The sequence below is a fragment of the Trachypithecus francoisi genome, unplaced genomic scaffold, assembly GCF_009764315.1.
Source record: "Trachypithecus francoisi isolate TF-2019V2 unplaced genomic scaffold, Tfra_2.0 Lachesis_group20, whole genome shotgun sequence".
Classification (NCBI taxonomy): Eukaryota; Metazoa; Chordata; class Mammalia; order Primates; family Cercopithecidae; genus Trachypithecus; species Trachypithecus francoisi.
Window position 1 is genome coordinate 45,117,361 of NW_022681466.1, and position 22,357 is coordinate 45,139,717.

General features: G+C 43.5%; 2 protein-coding genes and 1 long non-coding RNA gene across 14 annotated transcripts in view; 2 read left to right on the forward strand and 1 right to left on the reverse strand.

Moving 5' to 3' along the window:
• CDC27 (cell division cycle 27) overlaps nt 1-22,357 on the forward strand; it is a 506,999-nt gene that overhangs the window by 54,442 nt on the left and 430,200 nt on the right. The gene's annotated exons all lie outside the window — the stretch shown is intronic.
• On the reverse strand, nt 291-11,628 carry LOC117067481. Of its 2 annotated transcripts, XR_004430751.1 has the most exons (4): nt 11,331-11,628; nt 10,670-10,793; nt 6,229-6,349; nt 291-623 (listed from the first exon to the last, which is right to left on the reverse strand). It is a non-coding gene; the product is annotated as an uncharacterized LOC117067481 (long non-coding RNA). The 2 variants fall into 2 exon arrangements; XR_004430750.1 differs by lacking the exon at nt 291-623 and having other exon boundaries at nt 4,709-6,349; nt 11,331-11,624.
• NSF (N-ethylmaleimide sensitive factor, vesicle fusing ATPase) overlaps nt 11,686-22,357 on the forward strand; it is a 145,021-nt gene continuing 134,349 nt past the window's right edge. Inside the window, exons 1-3 of one of the 4 annotated variants that reach the window (XM_033184116.1) lie at nt 11,686-11,805; nt 18,817-18,902; nt 21,516-21,615. In XM_033184116.1, coding sequence (XP_033040007.1) covers nt 11,794-11,805; nt 18,817-18,902; nt 21,516-21,615 — 198 coding nt within the window. In that variant the 5' untranslated portion in view covers nt 11,686-11,793. Of the gene's footprint in view, nt 11,806-11,890; nt 12,265-18,816; nt 18,903-21,515; nt 21,616-22,357 lie in introns of those variants that run through there. The other 3 variants (XM_033184115.1, XM_033184114.1, XM_033184113.1) reach the window with 3 other exon arrangements.

The window sequence follows — 22,357 nt, forward strand, 5'->3', positions numbered from 1 at the left end:
CACACCTTAATCTTTTTTTTTTTTTTTTTTTTTTTTTTTGAGACGGGGTCTCACTCTGTCGCCCAGGCTGGAGTGCAGTGGCACGATCTCAGCTCACTGCAACCTCCACTCGCTGCAATCTCCGCCTCCCCGGTTCAAGCAATTCTCCTGCCTCAGCCTCTCGAGTAGCTGGGATTACAGGCATGCACTACTGCGCCCAGCTAATTTTTGTATTTTTAGTAGAGACGGGGTTTCACCATGTTGGCTAGGCTGGTCTTGAACTCCTGAACCCAAGTGATCCACCCACCTTGGCCTCCCAAAGTGCTGGGATTACAGGGATGAACCACCGTGCCCAGCCACCTTAATCTTTTTAAGCAAATACAGAATTGAAACTGCCCTCACAGGATTAAGGAGAGTTACAAGCCAGGCTTTAAGACAGCATTATATATAGTTAGCTATTATCTAGGGTGCACAAGTGTACTTTGACCTACTTCCCTGCAGCTGCTAACTCACTGAACGTCACCCAGCATGCTAGACCACCTGCTACCTGTTTCCCCACGGTTCTTACCATGAGTAAGAATTTCTGACGCTAGACTCATAAGATCTTTCTGCTCAAGAACTGTTTGTTTTTCAGATCCTGAATTCTGACATACCCCACCAAGGAGCCCACTCAGCACAAGAATGAGGTTTCTTGGTCTCCCTGTCTCATGACTTCGCCCTTCACTTCTTGACCAATCATCGATCCCCACACTACAGCCCCTGTCCAGAGGACTTAAAAACCCTGTCCCCCAAACCTCTCAGGGAGGTGGATTTGAGGCTTCTTCCCATCTCCTCGTTCAGATGCCCTGTGATTGTTAAACTCTTTCTTTGCTGCAGCCGGGTATCTCTGTATGCTGACTCACTGTGCATTGGGCAAACAAAACCATTATAATTACTAGTACTGTACTTTCTCTTCTAATTACAGTGCTTGTATGTATGAGGATTAATATAAATACATATGACTCCTTAAAAATTAAAGTATCTTTTTTCTGACTATAAAAATTATACATAGCTGGGTGTGGTGGCTCACACATGTAATCCTAGCACTTTGGGAGGCCAAGACGGGTGGATCACCTGAGGTCGGGAGTTCGAGACCAGTCTGACAAACATGGAGAAACCCATCTCTACTGAAAATACAGATTTAGCCGGGCGTGGTGGCACATGCCTCTAATCCCAGCTACTTGGGAGACTGAGACAGGAGAATCGCTTGAACCTGGGAGGCGGAGGTTGCCGTGAGCCAAGATCTCACCATTGCACTCCAGCCTGGGTAACAAGAGTGAAATTCGGTCTCAAAAAAAAAAAAAATTGTACATAGTCATTTGTTAAAGTACATGGGAAAAAAGACACTCCCCTCACCAGAGAGACAGAGGGAGAGAGATAAGAAAACGAGTCAGGGGAGGAAAAGCAGGAAAAACAAATAATCACCCATCATCCTACCATCCAAATATAATCACTGTTACCATTTTGGTTTATTTTTATTTTTATTTGAGACAGGGTCTCGCTGTTACCCAAGCTGCAGCACAGTAGTACGATCTTGGCTCACTCCAACCTCTGCTTCCCCAGACTCAAGCAATCCTCCCACCTCAGCGTCCTCAATAGCTAGGACTACAGGCATGTACCACCATGCCTGGCTAATTTTTGTATTTTTTGTAGACAGGGTTTCACCACGTTGCCCAGTCTGATATTGAACTCCTGGACTCAAGCCATCCTCCAACCTCAGCCTCCCAAGGTGCTAGGATTACAGCTTGAGCCACCTTGTCTGGCCAGCTCTTTCAAACAGTGGATTTTTATAGAGCAACAGGAACTCTCATTCATTGCAAAATGGAACAGCCACTCTTGAAGACAGTTTGCTGTCTCTTACAAAATTAAACATACTCTTACCCAAAGGAGCTGAGTAAGAATTGGGTATAAGTAAAACATGTCCACACAAAAATCTGCACATGGATGTTTATAGCAGCTTATTCATAATTACCAAAACTGGAAAGGAACCAAAATGTCCTTCAATGGGTGAATGGATAAATAAACTGTGGTACATCCAGACAGTGGAATATTATGCAGCACTATAAAGAAATGAGCTGGCCGGGCGCGGTGGCTCAAGCCTGTAATCCCAGCACTTTGGGAGGCCGAGACGGGCGGATCACGAGGTCAGGAGATCGAGACCATCCTGGCTAACACGGTGAAACCTCGTCCCTACTAAAAATACAAAAAACTAGCCGGGCGAGGTGGCGGGCGCCTGTAGCCCCAGCTACTCTGGAGGCTGAGGCAGGAGAATGGTGTAAACCCGGGAGGCGGAGCTTGCAGTGAGCTGAGATCCGGCCACTGCACTCTAGCCTGGGCGACAGAGCCAGACTCCGTCTCAAAAAAAAAAAAAAAAAAAAAAAGAAATGAGCTGACCGGGTGCAGTGGCTCACACCTGTAATCACAGCACTTTGGGAGGCCGAGGCGGGCAGATCACCTGAGGTCATGAGTTCAAGACCAGCCTGGCCAACATGGTGAAACCCCATCTGTACTAAAAATACAAAAATTAGCTGGGCATGGTGGCAGGTGCCTGTAATTCCAGCTACTCAGGAGGCTGAGGCTGGAGAATCGCTTGAACCCAGGAGGTGGAGGTAGCAGTGAGCGGAGGTTGTGCCATTGTACTTCAGCCTGGGTGACCAGAGAGAAACTGTGTCTCAAAAAAAAAGGATTTATTTTTTGAAGGTGAAGTTTTTTGTTATCCCTTTGCCAGCAGTTGTTTGCCCTCGAATGTCCATTTTGCTCTGTGCTTCCAGACTTTTTTTTTTTTTTCTTTTTTGAGATGGAGTCTCGCTCTGTCGCCCAGGCTGCGGTGCAGTGGCACTATCTCGGCTCACTGCAAGCTCCGCCTCCCGGGTTCACGCCATTCTCCTGCCTCAGCCTCCCGAGTAGCTAGGACCACAGGCACCCGCCACCATGCCCGGCTAATTTTTTGTGTTTTTTAGTGGAGACGGGGTTTCACTGTGTTAGCCAGGATGGTCTCGATCTCCTGACCTTGTGATCCACATGCCTCAGCTTCCCAAAGTGCTGGGATTATAGGCGTGAGCCACCGCGCCTGGCCTCCAGACTCTCTTAAACATGGCCTTGCCGTTAAGAGCACCCGGCGCGTGCCCTGGCTTCCCCCAGAAAAGATCAGCTCTGAGGAGTTGGTTCTGAGTTCAAATTCTCCATGAATTTTCTCACTTTTCTTTGTAGGCGTACTTGTTTTCCTAGTTGCTGGAATTGTCATCGTTGGCAGTTTTATTTATGTGTAGCCTGGAAAACTCAGTATTTTCTTCAGATTTGAAAGCGAATTGTGATTATTTTTATTAAATATTTGTCTTTAATAAAGGCAACTTGTATCTTCGACAACCTTGTCATTCCCCAGCGTTGTTTCATTTTAGACACTATATATGGTAGAATCTGAATAAAATATGCCCTAAATTCAGCCTTGTTGAACTTCAATGTTTCCACCATACTGTTCCTCCACTGGAATCTCAGAATATCTAACTTCAAGCACCCTGGGAGGAGAAAGATTCTGTCGAATGGATTCCCTTTCGCTTTTATTTTCTCCACTATCATATCTCTCTTCATATTTGTGTAAGACAATAGGGAATGATAGGATTTGTTCTCTTTCTTTTCTCACAGTTAATTAGAATAAATCGGGTTTTTTTTTTCCCCAGCATGAGAAAAGAAGGGAAATAACTAGAAGAGCTGAGCATGCATAGTGATTTAAATTTGAGAACTAATAAAATCAGACAGTGACCTGAAGATGAACTAGGGACAGAAGAAAAAATTAACGCCAGCTGGGCGGGGTGGCTCATGCCTGTAATCCAAGCACTTTGGGAGGCCAAGGCGGGCGGATCACCTAAGGTCAGGAGTTCCAGACCAGCCTGGCCAATATGGTGAAACCCCATCTCTACTAAAAATACAAAAGTTAGCCGGGTGTGGTGGGGGGCGCCTGTAATCCCAGCTACTCAGGAGGCTGAGGTGGGAGAATCGCTTGAACCCGGGAGGCGGAGGTTGCAGTGAGCCGAGACTGTGCCACTGCACTCCAGGCTGGGCAACAGAGCCAGACCCTGTGTCAAAAAAAAAAAAAAAAAAATTCACGTCAATTTCATGAAGTCTCACACTGAACCTGAGGACCAGGCTGCTTCCTTGACCAAATCAGATGTTAGCTAAATCATGGGTGGGTCAGAGAGGTTATGAGGAAATACAGGAAACTAGTTGAGTTCTGATCTACTAACTTGCAGAAGTTACTAACGTACAAAAACAAATATTAGAATGGCTTGGGGAGTCCAGAGGGTTAGGTTCTCTTCTTTGTCCCTATCTGCCCATCACCTGTGTACCTTCATATCCCTGAGCCCAGTTTCCTTATTTGTTTTTGTTTGTTTCTGAGATGCAGTCTCACTCTGTCACCCAGGCTGGAGTGCAATGGCATGATCTCGGCTCACTGCAAACTCCGCCTCCCAGGTTCCAGCAATTCTCCTGTCTCAGCCTCCCAAGTTGCTGATATTACAGGTGCCCACCACTACGCCCAGCTAATTTTTGTATTTTCAGTAGAGACAGGGTTTTGCTGTGTTGTCCAGGCTGGTCTCAAACTCTTGACCTCAGGTGATCCACCTGCCTTGTTGTCCCAAAATGCTAGGATTACAGAGGTGAGCCACCACGCCTGGCCTAGTTTCCATTTTTTTTCTTCCCTTTTTTTTTTTGGCACCTTGAATTTGAACCTAGAAATCAAAGAGATTTTGTCCAAATAATTACCAGATCGAGAAAATGACATTGGCTCTCAGTCCAATAATCTGACATTATTTTCAAGGTTGGAAAATAATGCAAACGTGTTTCTCCATATCACTGGTTAATTTGTCTTGTTTTACTAGGTAAGCTAGAGTGCAAGTACAAATGTCTTCAATTTCTCCAACAAGGAGGAATATTTATCATCTTGGAAGGATATGCCTGCTGGAAAATTTCCAGTGTATCAGCTAATGTGCGTATCTACCCATTATAAGAGGCCCTCTGTGCCCTCTCAAAGCCCTCCGTGCCTTCTCACAAGTAGTAAAAGTTAAATAGAATCATTTGTACAGCCCTGCAGGCAAACATACCTCCTGTCCTTCAGGTCCTTAGCATCCAGCAGGAGGGGAAGGATTGTCAGACATTGCTCCAGATACTCCACATGTCTCTGCATCCTGTTTGTGCCTTGCTCTGACATTCAAGGTCATCTTAGAAATAGAGGGGTGCTGATTCTGCATCACCCTCTGAGTAATCCTTGCAGCGATAGTCGATAAGCAACAAATGTTTTTGCTGCCCCAGATTCACTCTGCCCTTTTCTGGTAACAGCTCTTCCGGTTCATGCGGCCTTGGGAGGATTGTCAGACCAGGAACCGTGCCTCCCCCTGGCCCAGGAGTGAGTACAGAACCCAAGTTCAATCAATCAGATGCTCTCTCTCTCCTAAGTAATTGCAATCTTGAGTACCCTGAGGAATAATGACAGAAATTGCTAGAGCTCATTTATTGCAATGATGACACCCTGAAGAGACCATTTGCTAGTTTTCTAGATCTCTAGAGTTCACCTGCTTTCTGTCGTCTGCAAAATCTGACTGTCCCCCTTTGTCTTGATTTCTGTGAGTTAGTCACTTTCTCTTCCTAAAAAAATACCTCCCTTGGCTCTTCATCGATCCCTGAAATTCTTTTAATACGCTTTCCTTTTACAGTGAGAAAGTTAGTAAGATGGTTAACAGAATGATTAATTTCAATCTGAAAGTGTAATCACTAACATCATTATTTAAGGAAGGGAGGGCTTTGAGTGGGGGGTAGGAGGTGAGACTAGGGATAGGGTCAGAAAGGAAAGGTACCTCAAAGGTCGCGGGGGAAGATGAAGACATGATAAAATGAAAACAGCAGGACCCAGAATGAAAAAGAGTGGGGCATAGGGGCAAGGGCAGGGTTTGACCAAAGTCAGTGAGCCCTTGTGATCCAGTGTGACGGTTAATTTTGTATCAACTTGGCTTGGCCATGTTGCCCAGATACTTGATCAAATATTATTTTGGATGTTTCTGTGAGGGTGTTTTTGGATAAGATTTACATTTAAATCTGTAGACTCTGAGTAAAGAACGTTGCCCTCCATAATGTAGGTGGGTCTCATCCAATCACTTGAAAGCCTGAATAGACAAAAAGCCAAACTCATCCAGAACAAGAAGGTATTCTCTAGCAGGTTACCTGTGAACTAGAACTGTAACTCTTCCCTGGGCCTCCAGCATGCCAGCTTCTCCCATCAGAGTTTGGGTTCCCCAAGTCTCCACGATCACACACGAGTCAATTCCTCGAACTAAATTTCTTCCTAAATGTATATACATTCTGTTAGTCCTGTTTCTCTGGAGAACCCTGATGAATATGGTCAGTTTCCTGTCAATTACAGGGATGAGATTCCTGTCTTTTACAAAGTGACCCTTAGTATCACCTGTTGCTCCCTGATAGGTAACCAACATCTGTAGGTGGAGGCCTGATTCAAAGACTTGAAAACAGTGCACTGATAGAATTTTACGTTCAAATTATGTCCCATTAAACATCACTTAACATGTGCTCCATCAGAATAGGCTGAATAACATTTTGGTTATATAGATGTTTGTTTGTTATGGTTGTGGTAAAAGAATTTAACTGGGGAAAAAAATAAGTATGTTCTGTGATTTGTGGAGTGAGGGCAATATGAAACATAAAAGTGAACAGATTCACTGTAATCCACTTTATTTAACAAAGCAATCTATTTGGTGTTTTCATATTAACCAAAGGAACACTACCTTTAGTCTGTGGAAACTGTAGGGTTAAACAAGTGGCGCTGGGTACAGAGTTTTTAGTCACTGCAGAGCTGTTTCAAAGGTCTTCCAGCGGGATTGTACGTAGGTGTTTCAGGGAACAGACCTGGTTGGTGAATTCACCACTGCATTGTAATTGTCAGAAGGCATCCTGCACTGTGTGTGTGTGAGTGTGTGTGTGTGTGTGTCAGAGAGAGACAGAGATGAAGACCTGCAGTTCCCCTCTTGCAGAAGATGTCACTGTGAAGCACACAAAGGTGATCTTCAGAGCACCTTTTATTCCCTTCCTGCTGTACCCCTTCCCCTCTTTCTCAAGTTCTTTCAGCATTAGTAACCGAATGTATTACCCTTCCCAGGAGTAGTGGCAATTTAGGAGAATACCGACAGGACAGCAGTTAGTATTCTCCTAACTAACCTAAGAAAACAAACCTCAAAAGGCAACACTTCAGAGACTGTGACACTGTATGGGGAGCCATCTGTGTATAGAAAGCCTCCTCTTGCCCCTCCAACTGTAACTCACAGGTCAGCCACACATGCCATGCAAGCCTAGGCTTTCTGGGAGCCCCGTGGACACTTAATTTTACAGCCCTGTCACAGCCAGTTTTAGGATGATGGAGTTGCCATCTGTTTGTTTACTGTCAGAGAAACTTGTTTTCTACAATGATGGATAAAGTAGAGAACAGAGCAAAATGGAGAAAGGACATGGAATTTTAAAGTGAAAGGAAGACTGGCTGATGCAATGCAGTATTCTAGCTGCAGTCAGTTGCGGGGTGGGGTGGGGTGTTTGTTTTAAATGAATATGTCTTTTCTCTTTGCAGGATCAAGGACAGACACCTATAGTCACAAAAATCAATTCATTCTAGAACGCCTGAGTGGGCAGGAGAGATGATAGAATCCTCCGTGGAAAGGAAGGACTGTTGCTATGGAAACCAGATGATCCTTCAGTGGGGGCCACAATGCACTTACCAGGCTGCCTAACCCTGTGTACTAACATCATGGGGCTGGAAGGCTGCTTGCATCTCTTTGAAAAGGGATTTTTCAGATATTGTTCTGATGAGTCTTAATGCATCTTGAGAAAAGTAAATCAGCGTCTCCTGGGAGAGGCTGAGTTGCCTAGAACCTTAAAACAGTAGAGGCCCAGACACCACAGCTGATTGGGGTGACTATATTGGCTACTCTTGACATTTCTCAGGAGGGCATCAAAGAAGGTGTGTCTTAAGGATTCTCTCTCTTTTTTTTTTTTTCGAGATGGTATCTTGCTCTGTTGCCCAGGCTGGAGTGCAGTGGGATGATCTCAGCTCACTGCAACCTCTGCCTCCCAGGTTCAAGTGATTCTCCTGCCTCAGCCTCTCAAGTAGTTGAGATTACAGGCACACACCACCATGCCTGGCTAGTTTTTTTATTTTTTATTTTTATTTTTTGGTAGAGACAGGGTTTCACCATGATGACCAGGCAGCTCTCAAACTCCTGACCTCAGGAGATCCACCCGCTGTGGCCTCCCAAAGTGCTGGGATTACAAGCGTGAGTCACTGTGCCTGGCCAAGGATTCTCTTAAGGGCAGGTTTATGGAGGGCTGTTTCTGAGGTAAGGAACACAGCTTTCCAAGAGAGGAAGAAGTCATCCCTTGAGCAGAAGTTTGATTAGAAGAATAAGTTTAGTGGCACTTGGGGGAAGGTGGTCTGGGTATTCTGTGTGCCATTTAAGCTCTAACTACCATACCAATACCACTATTACTACAACTAATCCGAATTACACTATTAACTAATTTTAAAGTCTAAGCCAGAGATGAGGAGCTTTCTCCAAATAGGTTTCTCACAGTGAAATTCTCTTTCTGCTTCTCCCAAGAGCACTTTGTCCTTTCCATGCTTTACAAATAACATTATATTGATAAGATGTGTTTTCTATTAAGGAAAAAATAACTCTATTAAATCAATATAATCATAAGCAATTCATGCTTATTGAGTCATTGCAGTTCGAGATTTATAAACTTGCCTGAGCAGCCATTGTGATTTCAATTAATCCTCCCTGTTAATTGTCAAGAGTTTTAATTTTTAAAAAATAAGTTGAGTTTTCATTTTAAAATCAGTACACCATTTTCCCTCGATCACTTAAAAACAATCACAGTGCTACCTCCTGAATATATTCACTAGTAAGTTAGGCCTATTTTTAGCCTCTCCCCTATACATTCCTCATGCATATCATTATAAAATTCTCCCTGTTTTTCTCTGTCTATATGTATGTATTTTGTTTGTTTGTTTTTTGAGACAGGGTCTTGCTTTGTCTCCTAGGCTGGAGTGCACTGGCACTATCTTGGCTCACTGCAACCTCTGCCTCCCAGGCTCAAGCAGTCCTCTCATCTCAGTCTTCTGAGTAGCTGGGGCTACAGGTGCACACCACCATGACCAGCTAATTTTTGTATTTTGTATTTTTGGTAGAGATGGGATCTCACCATGTTGACCAGACTGGTCTTGAACTCCTTGGCTCAAGCAATCTACCCAACTCAGCCTCCCAAAGTGCTAGGATTACAAGTTTGAGCCACTGCACCCAGCCATATGTATTAAATAGATAATATATGTAAAACATATATGTATATGTGTATGTATTCATGTGATTATAATTGTTTAGCAATTGAATGCCATGTGGGCAGGAACTTTGTTTCTTCAGAGGCTTATGAAAGGAAAATAAAAACTTGGGACCCCAATTCATTCTGCCAAAAGAAAAAAAATTAAGCTGAAAGCTGAGTCATGCAAGAAGTTGCCTTTCCTTTCATTCCTAAGCAGGACTGGCTGCAGCTAACTACTCTATGTCCACCTTATCTTCTGGTAAGCACGAGAGTAATACATAATTGACTATTCCCCTACCTGCTCCTTGTCTCTTGCAATATGTGAATTCAGTAATGTGAGCATACTCTCCTTCTTTCCCGTCCAGCCTGCTTTTCCGTTTTAAATATTAAATCCTGGCCGGGCGTGGTGGCTCACACCTGTAACCCCAGCACTCTGGGAGGCCGAGGCAGGCGGATCACGAGGTCAGGAGTTCAAGACCAGCCTGGCCAACCTGGTGAAACCTCATCTCTGCTAAAAACAACAAAAATTAGCTGGGCATGGTGGTGTGCACCTGTAATCCCAGCTACAGGGGCGGCTGAGCCAGGAGAATGGCTTGAACCCAGGAGGCGGAGGTTGCAGTTAGCCAAGATCGTGCCACCGCACTCCAGCCTGGGTGATAGAGCAAGACTCCGTCTCAAATAAATAAATAAACCAACAAATAAATAAATAAATAAAATATTAAATCCTTCTGGCTGGGCACGGTGGTTCACACCTGTAATCCCAGCACTTTGGGAGGCTGAGGTGGGCGGATCACCTGAGGTCAGGAGTTGGAGACCAACCTGGCTAACATGGTAAAACCCCGTCTCTACTAAAAATATGAAAATTAACCAGGAGTGGTGGCACATGCCTGCTAATCCCAGCTACTTGGGAAGCTGAGGCATGAGAATTGCTTGAATCTGGGAGGCGGAGGTTGCAGTGAGCCAAGATTGTACCACTGCACTCCACCCTGGGCAACAGAGTGAGACTCTGTCTCAAAAACAAACAAACAAACAAAACAAATCCCTCAAAATCACCTTTGGAAAAAGGCACCGGCCTATCTCCCAGGTGAGCGTCCTTAATTTTGGCAAAATAAACTTGTAAATTGATTGAGACCTGTCTCAGATACATTTTGGTTTACAGGCTCAGTGCAGATCTTGGAAAATAATGAATATTCTTAGGCTATGAGGGATGGAAGGATAAATTCTCATAATTATCAGCTCCAGCATTCCTTCTGTAGGAACAAACAATGCTAAGTAAAAATCTTACCTTTGTTATTTCACCTTTTTTTTAGGTTATGATGACCCCATTCAAACAAACAACCTTTACAGTTGCTGGCCAAACAACTTTCTGTCTTTGCCTTCGAAGTCAGTAGGACATGAATATATCATTTCTAATAGATGAAATAAAAATACTAGTGAATATTGGAAAAATAACAAGTCATCAAAGAAATGAAAATTAAACTAACATGAGGTGTTTTTCTGTTTTTTTTGAGACAGAGTCTCACTCTGCCACCCAGGCTGGAGTGCAGTGGCTCCATCTCGGCTCACTGCAACCTCCGCCTTCCGGGTTCAAGCGATTCTCCTGCCTCAACCTCCCAAGTAGCTGGGATTACAGGAGTGCGCCACCACGCCCAGCTAATTTTTGTATTTTTAGTAGAGACGGGGTTTCACCACGTTCGCCATGATGATCTCGACCTCCTAATCTCGTGATCCACCCGCCTCGGCCTCCCAGAGTGCTGGGATTACAGGCGTGAGCCACAGTGCCCGGTCTTCTTTTTTTTTTTTTTGAGACAGTGTCTCACTCTGTCACCCAGGCTGAAGTGCAGTGGCACAATCACGGCTCACTGCAGCCTCAACCTCCTGGGCTTAAATGACTCTCCCACCTCAGCCTCCCAAGTAGCTGGGACTACAGGCGGACAGGGTTTTACCATGTTTCCCAGGTTTATCTGAAATTCCTGAGCTCAAGCGATCCTCTCGCCTCGGCCTCTCAAAGTGCTGGAATTACAGGTGTGAGCCGGCATCATGCTCAGACGAGAGTTTTTTTGGGGGGGCGCGGGTGGGGTCACCAAATTAGCAAAACCCGGCGCAAACGGCCAGGGGGCATGAGACTCGTAGGAGCAGCCCTCGAGCGAGCAACGGACGGACGCGCACGCTGGAAACGGACTCAACTGTCGCCGCCCGGCAGCTCCAGCCAAAATGGCACCGCCGCTCTGCCCGCCCCGCGCGCGCGCCCTGCGGAGCGAGGACACCGGGGACGCGGCCGGGGACGCACGCGTCCTCACCGCGGCTGCACGCCTGCGCGAGGCCGGGCGGCGGGGGCGCGCGCGCGCGGCGGGGGCGGGCTTTGCCGAACGCAGAGCTGCAGCCGCCTAGCCGGACGTGCTGGCGAAGATGGCGGGCCGGGTGAGTACCGATCTGGGAGCCCAGACTCGAGGCAGGGGCGCCGGGCTCGCGGGCACTCCGGGGTCCAGGCGGCCCCAGGGGAGTGGGAGTGAATCCGAGCAATGGGGCGCGAGGCCAGAGCGGGACTCGAGGGTAGCAGGGGAGCGGTGGCAGAGGATTAGCCCTCCTCAACAACTCCACCCCCCTCGAGGGGAGATGACCCCCTCGTTACCCGCGTCTGCTGCGCCTCCGGTCGTCCTCTTCCGTCCCTTGGGGCTTGTTTCCCTCGTCCTCCACATAGCCGCAGGGTCGCGGTCGTCGAAGCCCCTTCTGACTGGCTCTGGGGGTCTTTCTGCACCCCCTTGCGAGGGCTTATTAGGGGGCGCCGGAGTAACTGCCGGGAGCACGTCTGCTGCATTCGGGGCGAGCGGTGTAGGAAGGATCATCAGCAACCCATGTCTGGCTCTTCACAAATTAAAGGTCGTTGGGAAAGAGGAGGGGGTGCCAATGACTTTTAGTGTTAGAGCCCTGCCATCTGGGGGACCTGTCAACTGTCGGGTCAGGCGGGAATTTGCTTTAGCTTGGAGTGAGGATGGATTTGGGCTGTCACGTTTTGTTTTTATGGATGACAGTCGCTTCCAATGCAGCAGGATATGCTGTAGTTTCAGGATTTTAAATTTACTTCCTCCTTTAGGCTTTAAGATCGCTGGGTAGGATGGGTTTGGCGAGGAGAGAAAGAGCTGGTTGAGTGCTGTATTGCAGTCTGCCTTGAGCTAAAAGCTCTCAAGGGATGAGTCCTGCCCAGAGATTACACTGGTTATAAACCTTAGGACATTAACTGCGTCACTGGGGGCGAAAGATGTGCTTGACTGATCTCTTTGTACCGGAATTTTTGAATCAGTTTGCACAGATTTATGCATATATGCAAAAGCCCTATCTAAAGGGACTTGTAGGTCATGAGATTCTAGAGTCAGAAGGCATCTTAAAGGTCATTTAGTTTGGCTTCTTTCTCCTTTTTAGGCTAGTCCTTCTACTAATACTTCAGACCCTATCTGTATATTCATCTGCTCCTTCTTAATGTAATCAAGCTTCTCTATCTTAAAACAAACCCTTCCCCCACCCCCACAGCTGTCACCTTTTCCCTTTCCACTTTACAGCAGGAAATTTGATAGAGTTGTCTATATTTATTGTCTTCCATTTGCTTACCACCTACTCACCCCTTAACCCACTGCAGTCTGATTTCTGTCCCATCATCCCACTGAAACCTGTCCGTCAACTTAATTGAACTTTTCAGTCCTTATTTGATGTCTCAGCAGCTTTTGACGTTGTTGACCATGGCCTCCTTGATGGAAAGCACTCTTTACATGTGTTCTTGGATGCCTAGCTCCTGGTTTGACTCAGACCTCTCTTTTGCAGACTCACCCTCCTCTACTTTGTTATTCATTGCTGGTGTTCCTCAAAGGCCATCTTCTCTCAATTTTCTGCTCAGGCAATCTCTTGTAAGCCCATAGCTACAACTGTCTATATGGCAGTGATTCTCAATCTTTTACCTCCAGTCCAGACCTGCCCTTTAAGTTTCAGGTTAATACATCCAGCTGCTTATTTAAAATCAAGGCCCCTGAAACTCAGCTTTTTCAACTCTGAACCCAGGATCTTAGCCCACCTAACTTGTGTAGATGCTCCTCAACTTAACGATGTAGTTACCTTCCGATAAACCCATTGTAAGCTGAAAGTATCAGAAGTTGAAAATGCATTTAATACACCCCATCTACCGAATATCATAGCTTAGCCTAGCCTACCTTCCTTACACATCCCCAGAACACTTACATTAGCCTACAGTTGGGCAAAATCATCTAACATAAACCTATATTATAAAATGTTGAATACCTCATGTCATTTATTGCTGTGCTGATAGTGAAAAACAGAATGGTTGTGTAGGTCCTCAAAGTACAGTTTCTGCTGAATGCCTGTCACCTTTGCACTATTGCACTGCACTCAGTGAGATAGGATTATCTCACTGAATGATACCGTCATCCACCCAGTTATATAGGCTGGGAATCTGGGGGAGGGAGAGAGTGGGTAACCCTTTATATCTCTCCTCTGCCCTATCCATGTCCTCTGCCCTATACCCTGGTAAAATTTGTCAAGAGTTCTGCTCCTGCCCCCCCATAAAGGTATTTAATTAGGGCCAGAGACTCTGGTTTGGGAGAATGGTTGCTTTAAACTAGATCCAAATCACCCACTGGACTAGCTGGATTGGTCACATGGGTTCTGTCATTTTAACCTAAAAATCTCCTGTCTGTCCACCTTTCCACATCTTCATTTTTACCTCGTTTTCCCAGACTACCATCATTTCTGGTCTGGACTACTGCAGGAAGCTTCCAAGTAGTTTTTTTTGTTTTGTTTTGTTGTTTTTTTGGTTTTATTTTTGGGACGGAGTTTCGCTCGTCACCCAGGCTGGAGTGCAATGGTGCGATCTCGGCTCACTGCAACTTCCATCTCCTGGGTTCAAGCCATTTTCCTACCTCAGCCTCTTGAGTAACTGGGATTACAGGTGCCCGCCATGACACCTGGCTAATTTCTGTGTTTTTAGTAGAGATGGGGTTTTACCATGTTGGCCAGACTGGTCTCAAACTCCTGACCTCAGGTGATCCACCTGCCTCGGCCTCCCAGAGTGCTGGGATGACAGGCCTGAGCCACCGTGCCCGGCCTCCCAAGTAATCTTCTTAGAGTGTATGGCCCACCTCCAATTCATTCTGGACACTGACATTGATTGTTCCTTCGCATGCCCATTACTACTTAAACCCCTCCTCAGCAGCATCCCATTACTTTTTAGAGAAAACCAAATCCTTAATGAGGCCTTCAAGACTCTTTGTGGTTCTGCTCCTGCTTCTTTCCACTCTCTCTCTTAACTCTCTGTCCTCAGGTTATATGGTAAATGAGCCTTTCAATTCCTTCAGCCTGTAGTTTCTCTTACCACAAGGTCTTTGCAAGTGGTGTTTCCTTTCTTTGTAACGTTCTTCACCACAACCATTTACCTCCTACTCAGACATCATTTAGCTACTCAAGGGAGGCCTATTCTGACCCCACGTTGTAAGTAAGGATCCTTTGTTATATACTCTTGAAGAACTGTATTCCTCTCCTTAGAGATTTTGTTGTTGTTGTTACTTTGAGTGTGTGTTATTATTTGCTTCTACCACTTCACCTCAGTGAAAAGCAGAGAACATATAAGTTATTTAGTCATTATCAACTGCGCTTTGTGTACCTTCTGGGACTTAGGTACTCAGTACGTTTTTGTTGAAAATGAATCAATCTCTGAACACTTTGGTGATAGATGGTATATTACCCTAAAGCTTGCCCGTAATGTCATACAGCTGTGTTACATCTTTGTTATCTGGAGTTCCATGTAACTTTTACATGTAGTTTCTATTTCTGCTGTTTAAAGCTATATGGAAGGTGTAAACACAATTCTTTTTCCATGTAATAGCTACTCAAGCTATTCGTTTACTTGAATACAGGTTACATATCTCCTCAGATTTTCTGTTTTACAAGTTAAACATCCCCCAGTTCCTAGCATATTTCATATTCCAAACGCTTAAATCGTTTAGACCGCCTTCCTCTGGAGGTAACCTAATGTTACTGTTTTGTCAACTTTTCTCCTAAAATGTGCCCAGAGTGGAACACAGTGATCAGGGAAGAATGTACTTGAGCTATTATTCTCTTGAGATGGACACTACCGTTATTCATGCCAGATAAAATTGTATTCGTGTTTTTTTCTACGGTAAATCACATTCTTGGCTCATAACTGAGCTTGTAGTTAATGAAAACTCACGTTCTTTTAAAACCAGCTCCCTAGCTCCATTCTAGGTTTGGAGCCGTTTTATTGAACTTAAATCAAGACCTTATCCTTTTACAATTCATTTTTTTAGGTCATTGCCTGTCTGCTATTTGTTGAGGTAATCTGGATTCTTAGTTCTTTCATGTTAGGAAACATAGTAGCTGTCTCTTCTAGTTTGGTTAGCTCTGTAGGATTAATAATCGTGACTTCTGTTTCTACATTTGTGTTACTGGTAAAGGATAGAATAAGACAGGGTCAGAAATAACCCTTGAGCATATGCTGCCAGTGACCTGTCTCTAGACTGATACCCATTAATATACTTGGGTACTGTTGCTTAAGTACAGATATATCTCATTTAATCCCAACAAAACAACCCTGCAAAGTAGGTAGTATTATCTTTGTTTTTTGCAGAGAGAAAGAGAGAGAGAGATTTAGTAACTTGCCAAGTTCACATAGCCAGCAAGAAGCTGGGTCAGCATTTGAATTCAGATCAGCCTGGTACCATTACCTAGTTCACCAACTTAGTTGCAAGAATGTAATGAAGACTAGGTTTACCTCACCTAGAACTTTTTGGACATAATAATGTTCAGAAACTATCTTCTACCTTTTGGAAAATCTGAACAACTTTGTCCCATCTGATTGTCTATCATTTTTTCTGATAGCCTTTATTTTCTAGTAATTACTGAGTGATGTTTAGCAAATATAGTTCACCTTGTTGCAATACTTTTATTTGTGCATATTTATGGAGCACATGAAAATTTTTTTACATGTGTATAATGTGTAATGATCAAGTTAGGGTACATGAGTCCAATATATTAAGTATAGTCATCTACTCAGCTATCAAACATTGAACTTATTCCTCCTATCACTGGATTTTTTTTTTTTTGAGATGGAGTCTCGCTCCATCGCCCAGGCTGGAGTGCAGTGGCGTGATCTCGGCTCACTGCAACCTCTGCCTCCCGGGTTCAAGTGATTTTTTTGGTCCCATATGAATGACATTGGTATTTTGATAGGGATTTCATTGAATCTGTAGATTGCTTTGGCAATATGGTCATTTTAATGATATTAATTCTTTCCACAAGCATAGGATTTTTTATATTTTCTTTCATTGGTGTTTTGTAGTTTTCCTTGTAGAGATCTTTCATCTCCTTAATTAAATGTATTCCTAGGTTTTTGGTAGCTATTGTAAATGGGATTGCCTTCTTAATTTCTTTCTTGGCTAGATCATTATTGGTGTATAGAAATGCTACTGATTTAAAGGTTTTCTAAACCTACAGATATATAATCAGCAAAGACACAATTTGACTTGCTCTTGTCCAGTCTGGATGCCTTTCATTTCTTTCTCTTGTCTGATTGTTCTGGCCAGGATTTCCAGTACTGTGATGAATAGGAGTGGTGAAAATGGGCATCCCTGCTTCATTCCAGCTTTTAGAAGAAAGATTTCACCTTTCCTCATTCAGTATGTGTTAGCTCTGGGTTTGTTATATATAGACTTTATTATTTTGAGATATATTCCTTCTATGCCTAATTTGTTGAGAGTTTTTTAATCATGAAGGGATGTTGAATTTTATCAGATTTTTGTTGTTGTTGTTGCAATACTCTTTTTTTTTTTTTTTGAGACAGAGTCTTTCTCTGTTGCCCAGGCTGTAGTGCAGTGGCGTGATATCTCGGCTCGCTGCAACCTCCACCCACTGGGTTCAAGCAATTCTCCTGCGTCAGCGTCCCTAGTAGCTGGGATTACAGGCCTGTGCTACCACACCCGGCTAATTTTTCTATTTTTAGTAGAGACGGGGTTTCGCTATGTTGACCAGGCTGGTCTGGAACTTCTGACCTCAAGTGATTTGCTTGCCTCGGCCTCCCACAGTGCTGGGATTACAGGCGTGAGGCGCTGTGCCCGGCTGTTGCGATACTCTTTTTTTTTTTTTTTTGAGACGGAGTCTTGCTCTGTCGCCCAGGCTGGAGTGCAGTGGCAGGATCTCAGCTCACTGCAAGCTCCGCCTCCCGGGTTTATGCCATTCTCCTGCCTCAGCCTCCCGAGTAGCTGGGACTACAGGCGCCCGCCACCTCGCCTGCCTAGTTTTTTGTATTTTTTAGTAGACACGGGGTTTCACCGGGTTAGCCAGGATGGTCTCGACCACCAGGCATGGTGGTGGGCACCTGTAGTCCCAGCTACTCAGGAGGCTGAGGCAGGAGAATGGCGTGAACCTGGGAGGTGGAACTTGGCAGTGAGCCAAGATTGTGCCACTGCACTCCAGCCTGGGTGACAGAGTGAGACTCCATCTTAAAAAAAAAAAAAGTCAGCTTTGGCTTGAGGTTTGGAGAATGAACACTTCTATGACTACCTGTCATAGCTCACTAGGAAACCCTAGCGAACCATGGAAGGGTTATTGGTTAAATATATTGTATAAAGGAACATTTTGCTAGTTGCTGTTGACCAAAAAGGCTGTTTTTTTTAAAAATATAGTCTGTAATTATTTTTGTTGAAAGATATTTGGAAGATGGTTTTTCTCAATCTATAGGAGATACAGTTTGTAGCCACCTGGGATCTCTTATAAAAAGATACTTTTTCATAGTATACTTTTTATAATATACATAAAATTTCATAATATACTTTTGATAATGTATATAAAATTTGATACAAAAGTTTATCAAATTTATTGAATTTACTTTAGTGCATTTTTATTAGTCAAGATTCTTTGGAAGACATGGAAAACTAATTCAAAAAAACTTGAGCAAAAAAAAGTTTGTTGGCTGGTAACTAATACTCAGGACTGGTCTCCAGAACTTGGTTGCCAGGTCTGTGTTTCCAGGTTATCTGTTAGCTTGTCTGTGTCTCTGTGATAGTTTTACTGTTTTAGAGTGGAAAGTCTTTCTCCGTGGGGTGCTCTGACTTGCAGAAGAATGCCTTTGGTCTAGTGCCAGCGTATATAAAATCCTGTGGGTGGGATAGAGTAGGCGTAGTTGCATGTGTGCTGACTGGCAGTCTCACAAAACCACATGGAATAGGGAAGGAACAGTTTCCCAAAGGAAGGGTTTGCTCTTACTTCAGAGGAAGGGATGCTGGGAGTCAAAAACAATAGGTGTTCGTTATAGCAATGAGAGTGATAAAGAAGAGAAGACAGAAAGGCATAAAGTATTCTTTAAGGGAATAGAACATGACTTAATTTGATTTTCCTAATCATTGATTCTTACAGAGCATGCAAGCAGCGAGATGTCCTACAGATGAATTATCTTTAACCAATTGTGCAGTTGTGAATGAAAAGGATTTCCAGTCTGGCCAGTGAGTATCTGACTTTGTTTTCTTTTAACCTGCTAAGTGGCATTTGGGAAACTTCCAGAGAGTCATTTTTAGGAAACGTTGGAAAATATTTTTTTTTAATTTTTCTTGCTGAGTTGGAAAATGGAGAAGATGGCGAAAAGTTGTGTATTTCAATCATTACTGTGTCAAACCTTGATAAATACTGTATAATGTTTTTAAAATCACATACAGTTTTTTATATATAAAACTTTAGTTTTCATCGGTTGTCTTAGGAGAGCTAAACATACTGGTTGTATGAATCATATATAGCAGAGTTGTTAGGTGTTTGACTTTGGCCAACTCAGATTGTTTGAGTTTTCCTGGCTCTACCAATTACAAACTGGGTGACCATTTCTGTACCTCTGTATCCTGATCTGTATAATGGAGATGATCTCTTCCTCAAGGTAGCTATGAAGAGTAGGTTACATAAATAAAGCACTTAGGACAGTGCCCAACATGTTAACAGCCCTTAGTAAATACTAGCTGTTATGGTTATTATTACCATGGTAATCCAAGAGACATCAACACTGGAAGATGGGCTGGGTGTGGTGGCTCATGCCTGTAATCCTGCTTTGGGAGGCCAAGGCGGGCTGATTGCCTAAGCTCAGGAATTTGGGAGCAACCTGGCCAACATGGTGAAACCCCATCTCTACTAAAAATAAAAATTAGCCAGGCTTGGTGGTGTGCGCCTGTAGTACCAGTTTCTCAGCAGGCTGAGGCATGAGAATCACTTGAACCCAGGAGGCAGAGACTGTATGTAGTGAGCTGAGATGGCACCACTGCACTCCAGCCTGGGTGACACAGCGAAACTCTGTATCAAAAAAAAAGGGAAGTTGGGCGCGGTGGCTCAAGCCTGTAATCCCAGCACTTTGGGAGGCCGAGACGGGCGGATCACGAGGTCAGGAGATCGAGACCATCCTGGCTAACACGGTGAAACCCCGTCTCTGCTAAAAATACAAAAACTAGCCGGGCGAAGTGGCTGGCGCCTGTAGTCCCAGCTACTTGGGAGGCTGAGGCAGGAGAATGGCGTAAACCCGGGAGGCAGAGCTTGCAGTGAGCTGAGCACCGGCCACTGCACTCCAGCCCGGGCAACAGAGTGAGACTCCACCTCAAACAAAACAAAACAAAACAACAACAACAAAAAAAAAACAAAAAAAAAGGAAAGAGAAAATTGGAAGATGAAAAGCAAATGTAGAATCCTTAAAGGCATTTTGCATTGTAATTTATTTTAACTGATTCCTATCACCCTACTGCCAAGACTTTTAAAGACCCTGCTGCAAGTTCAGTTCCATCCATATGCTTCTGAGATTGGTATAGATAAGAAGATGAAGGGGCTGTAGGGGAATAAGAGGCAAGGTGGTAAGGTTTTAACTGAGCATTTTTCTTAAAATGTTGTCTGTGAAATACATGAGTTTCACAGAGTTAGAAATGCTAATCATCTTTGGTTTCCAGCTTCAGAGTAAGAGGCTGTACTATATGATGATATTAACATTGTTTACAGTGCTAAACATTCTGTGATGCTAAATTGAGCACAGGACTTTAACAGATAAACCGAAGTATAGATAATCAGTGTGAGAATTTGTAGAATTCTTTTACATATGTTAAATGTTCACTGTGCTCATGGTGGGGTTACTCAAAATGTAGTTGATATAAGGAACATGTGTTCTAGTGGCAAGAAAATAGGTATAGAAACATTAGCCATTGATGTGAAAATTCACAGCATTCTAAAAAGATACTTTTTAAAAAGGTAGTGAGCTAGGCATGTTGGGGCATGCCTGTAGTCCCAACTACTTTAGAGACTGAGGCAGGAGAATCCCTTGAGCCCAGGAGTTTGAGGCCCACCTGGGCAACATAGCAAGACCACATCTACTGGGAAAAAAAAAAAAGATACTGCTGATGCATAACAGGATTTGAAGCTTCTGTCTTACACATAGTACTTTCTAGTTACCTGGTATAGGAGATTATCATGAGAGGACTATTTTTTAAAAATTTTATTTATAGGTAATTTCTGAACAGGGAATTAGCACAAAATTTTTTAAAACAGTAAATATTGATGTCTACATGAAAGCTGATGTATTTTGGGAATTTTTTAAATCTTTTTTTTTTTTTTTAATTTGTAGGTTGTTATTGTTTTAGCCTGTTGTCTGTAAATAAATTGAATAAGTAGTCTAAAAACCTTTTTTGATTGCTATATCCTAACTCTTTTATCTTTGGCTCTCTTCTCCTTATTTTATTAGGATGTGAAGTAATTCTCAGGAGAGGAAATTCATCTAGTTTTTACTTGATATCAAGGACTCTAAGTCACTGGCTTCAGTTTTATGTAAACTAGAAATGTAATGAAGTTGGTATTTTGGATGGTATTTTGGCTGGATTCTGCTTGATGAGTGTTTGACCCAAGGTGCTCCTTATATCTGGAACACATTTGGAATTGCTGATAGTTTTGGAAACTAAATTTGTGGTTCTGTTTCTTCAAGACACAGATAATGTAGTTTCCACCTGATACTCATTAAATATCAGTTTGGAAAGAAATACGTTTTGAAATTATGTTCTTCATTTCCTTCAATGTGGAGTACTAACTATGTTTCTGTCCTTTAGGCATGTGATTGTGAGGACCTCTCCCAATCACAGGTACACATTTACATTGAAGACACATCCATCAGTGGTTCCGGGGAGCATTGCATTCAGTTTACCTCAGGTAACTCAGATGTTAATTTATTCTCTTCTGTTTTTGAAAGTCATAGAATATAAATAGTCCATTCATTTTAAGCAAGCATCACCCTATTACTGTATTGATTCATACTGAAGAAAAATATCTAAATATTATGTAAGGAATTTAAAGATACAGTCTTTTTTTTTTTTTATTTTTAAAGACGGGGTCTCGTTCTGTCACCCAGGCTGGAGTGGCACGATCATTGCTCCTCATCTCAAGCAATTCTCATACCTCAGTCTCCCAAGTAGCTGAGACTACAGGCTTGTACCACTGTGCCTGACTAATTTTAAAATTGTTTGTAGAGATGGGGTCTTAACTGTGTTGCCCAAGCTAGTCTTTAACTCTTAGGCTCAAGTAATCCTCCCACCTTGGCCTCCCAAAGTGCTGGGATTATAGGGTGTGAATCATCACGCCCAACCTAAAGACAGATTCTTAACTGCCAATTTTTGCTATGGCTGCCTTCTTTTGCCTTGAGTTTTTTCCCTAATTTTTAAAGATTTTGCAGTAAAATCAGTCAGCTATCACATAAAGGGCCAAGTTATTTTAATGTTAACTCCCAGGGTAACAGAAAAGATAAAAAGCATTTTATTTGTAAAATTGATATCTAAGAATAGTGATTTTATAATGTGATGGCGTTATACTAAAGAATTTGGAAAGAGTCTCAAATTACAACATAAGTTGCTAGGCTCCCATAACAACTGGATGGGTTGTGATTACAGTTACAACT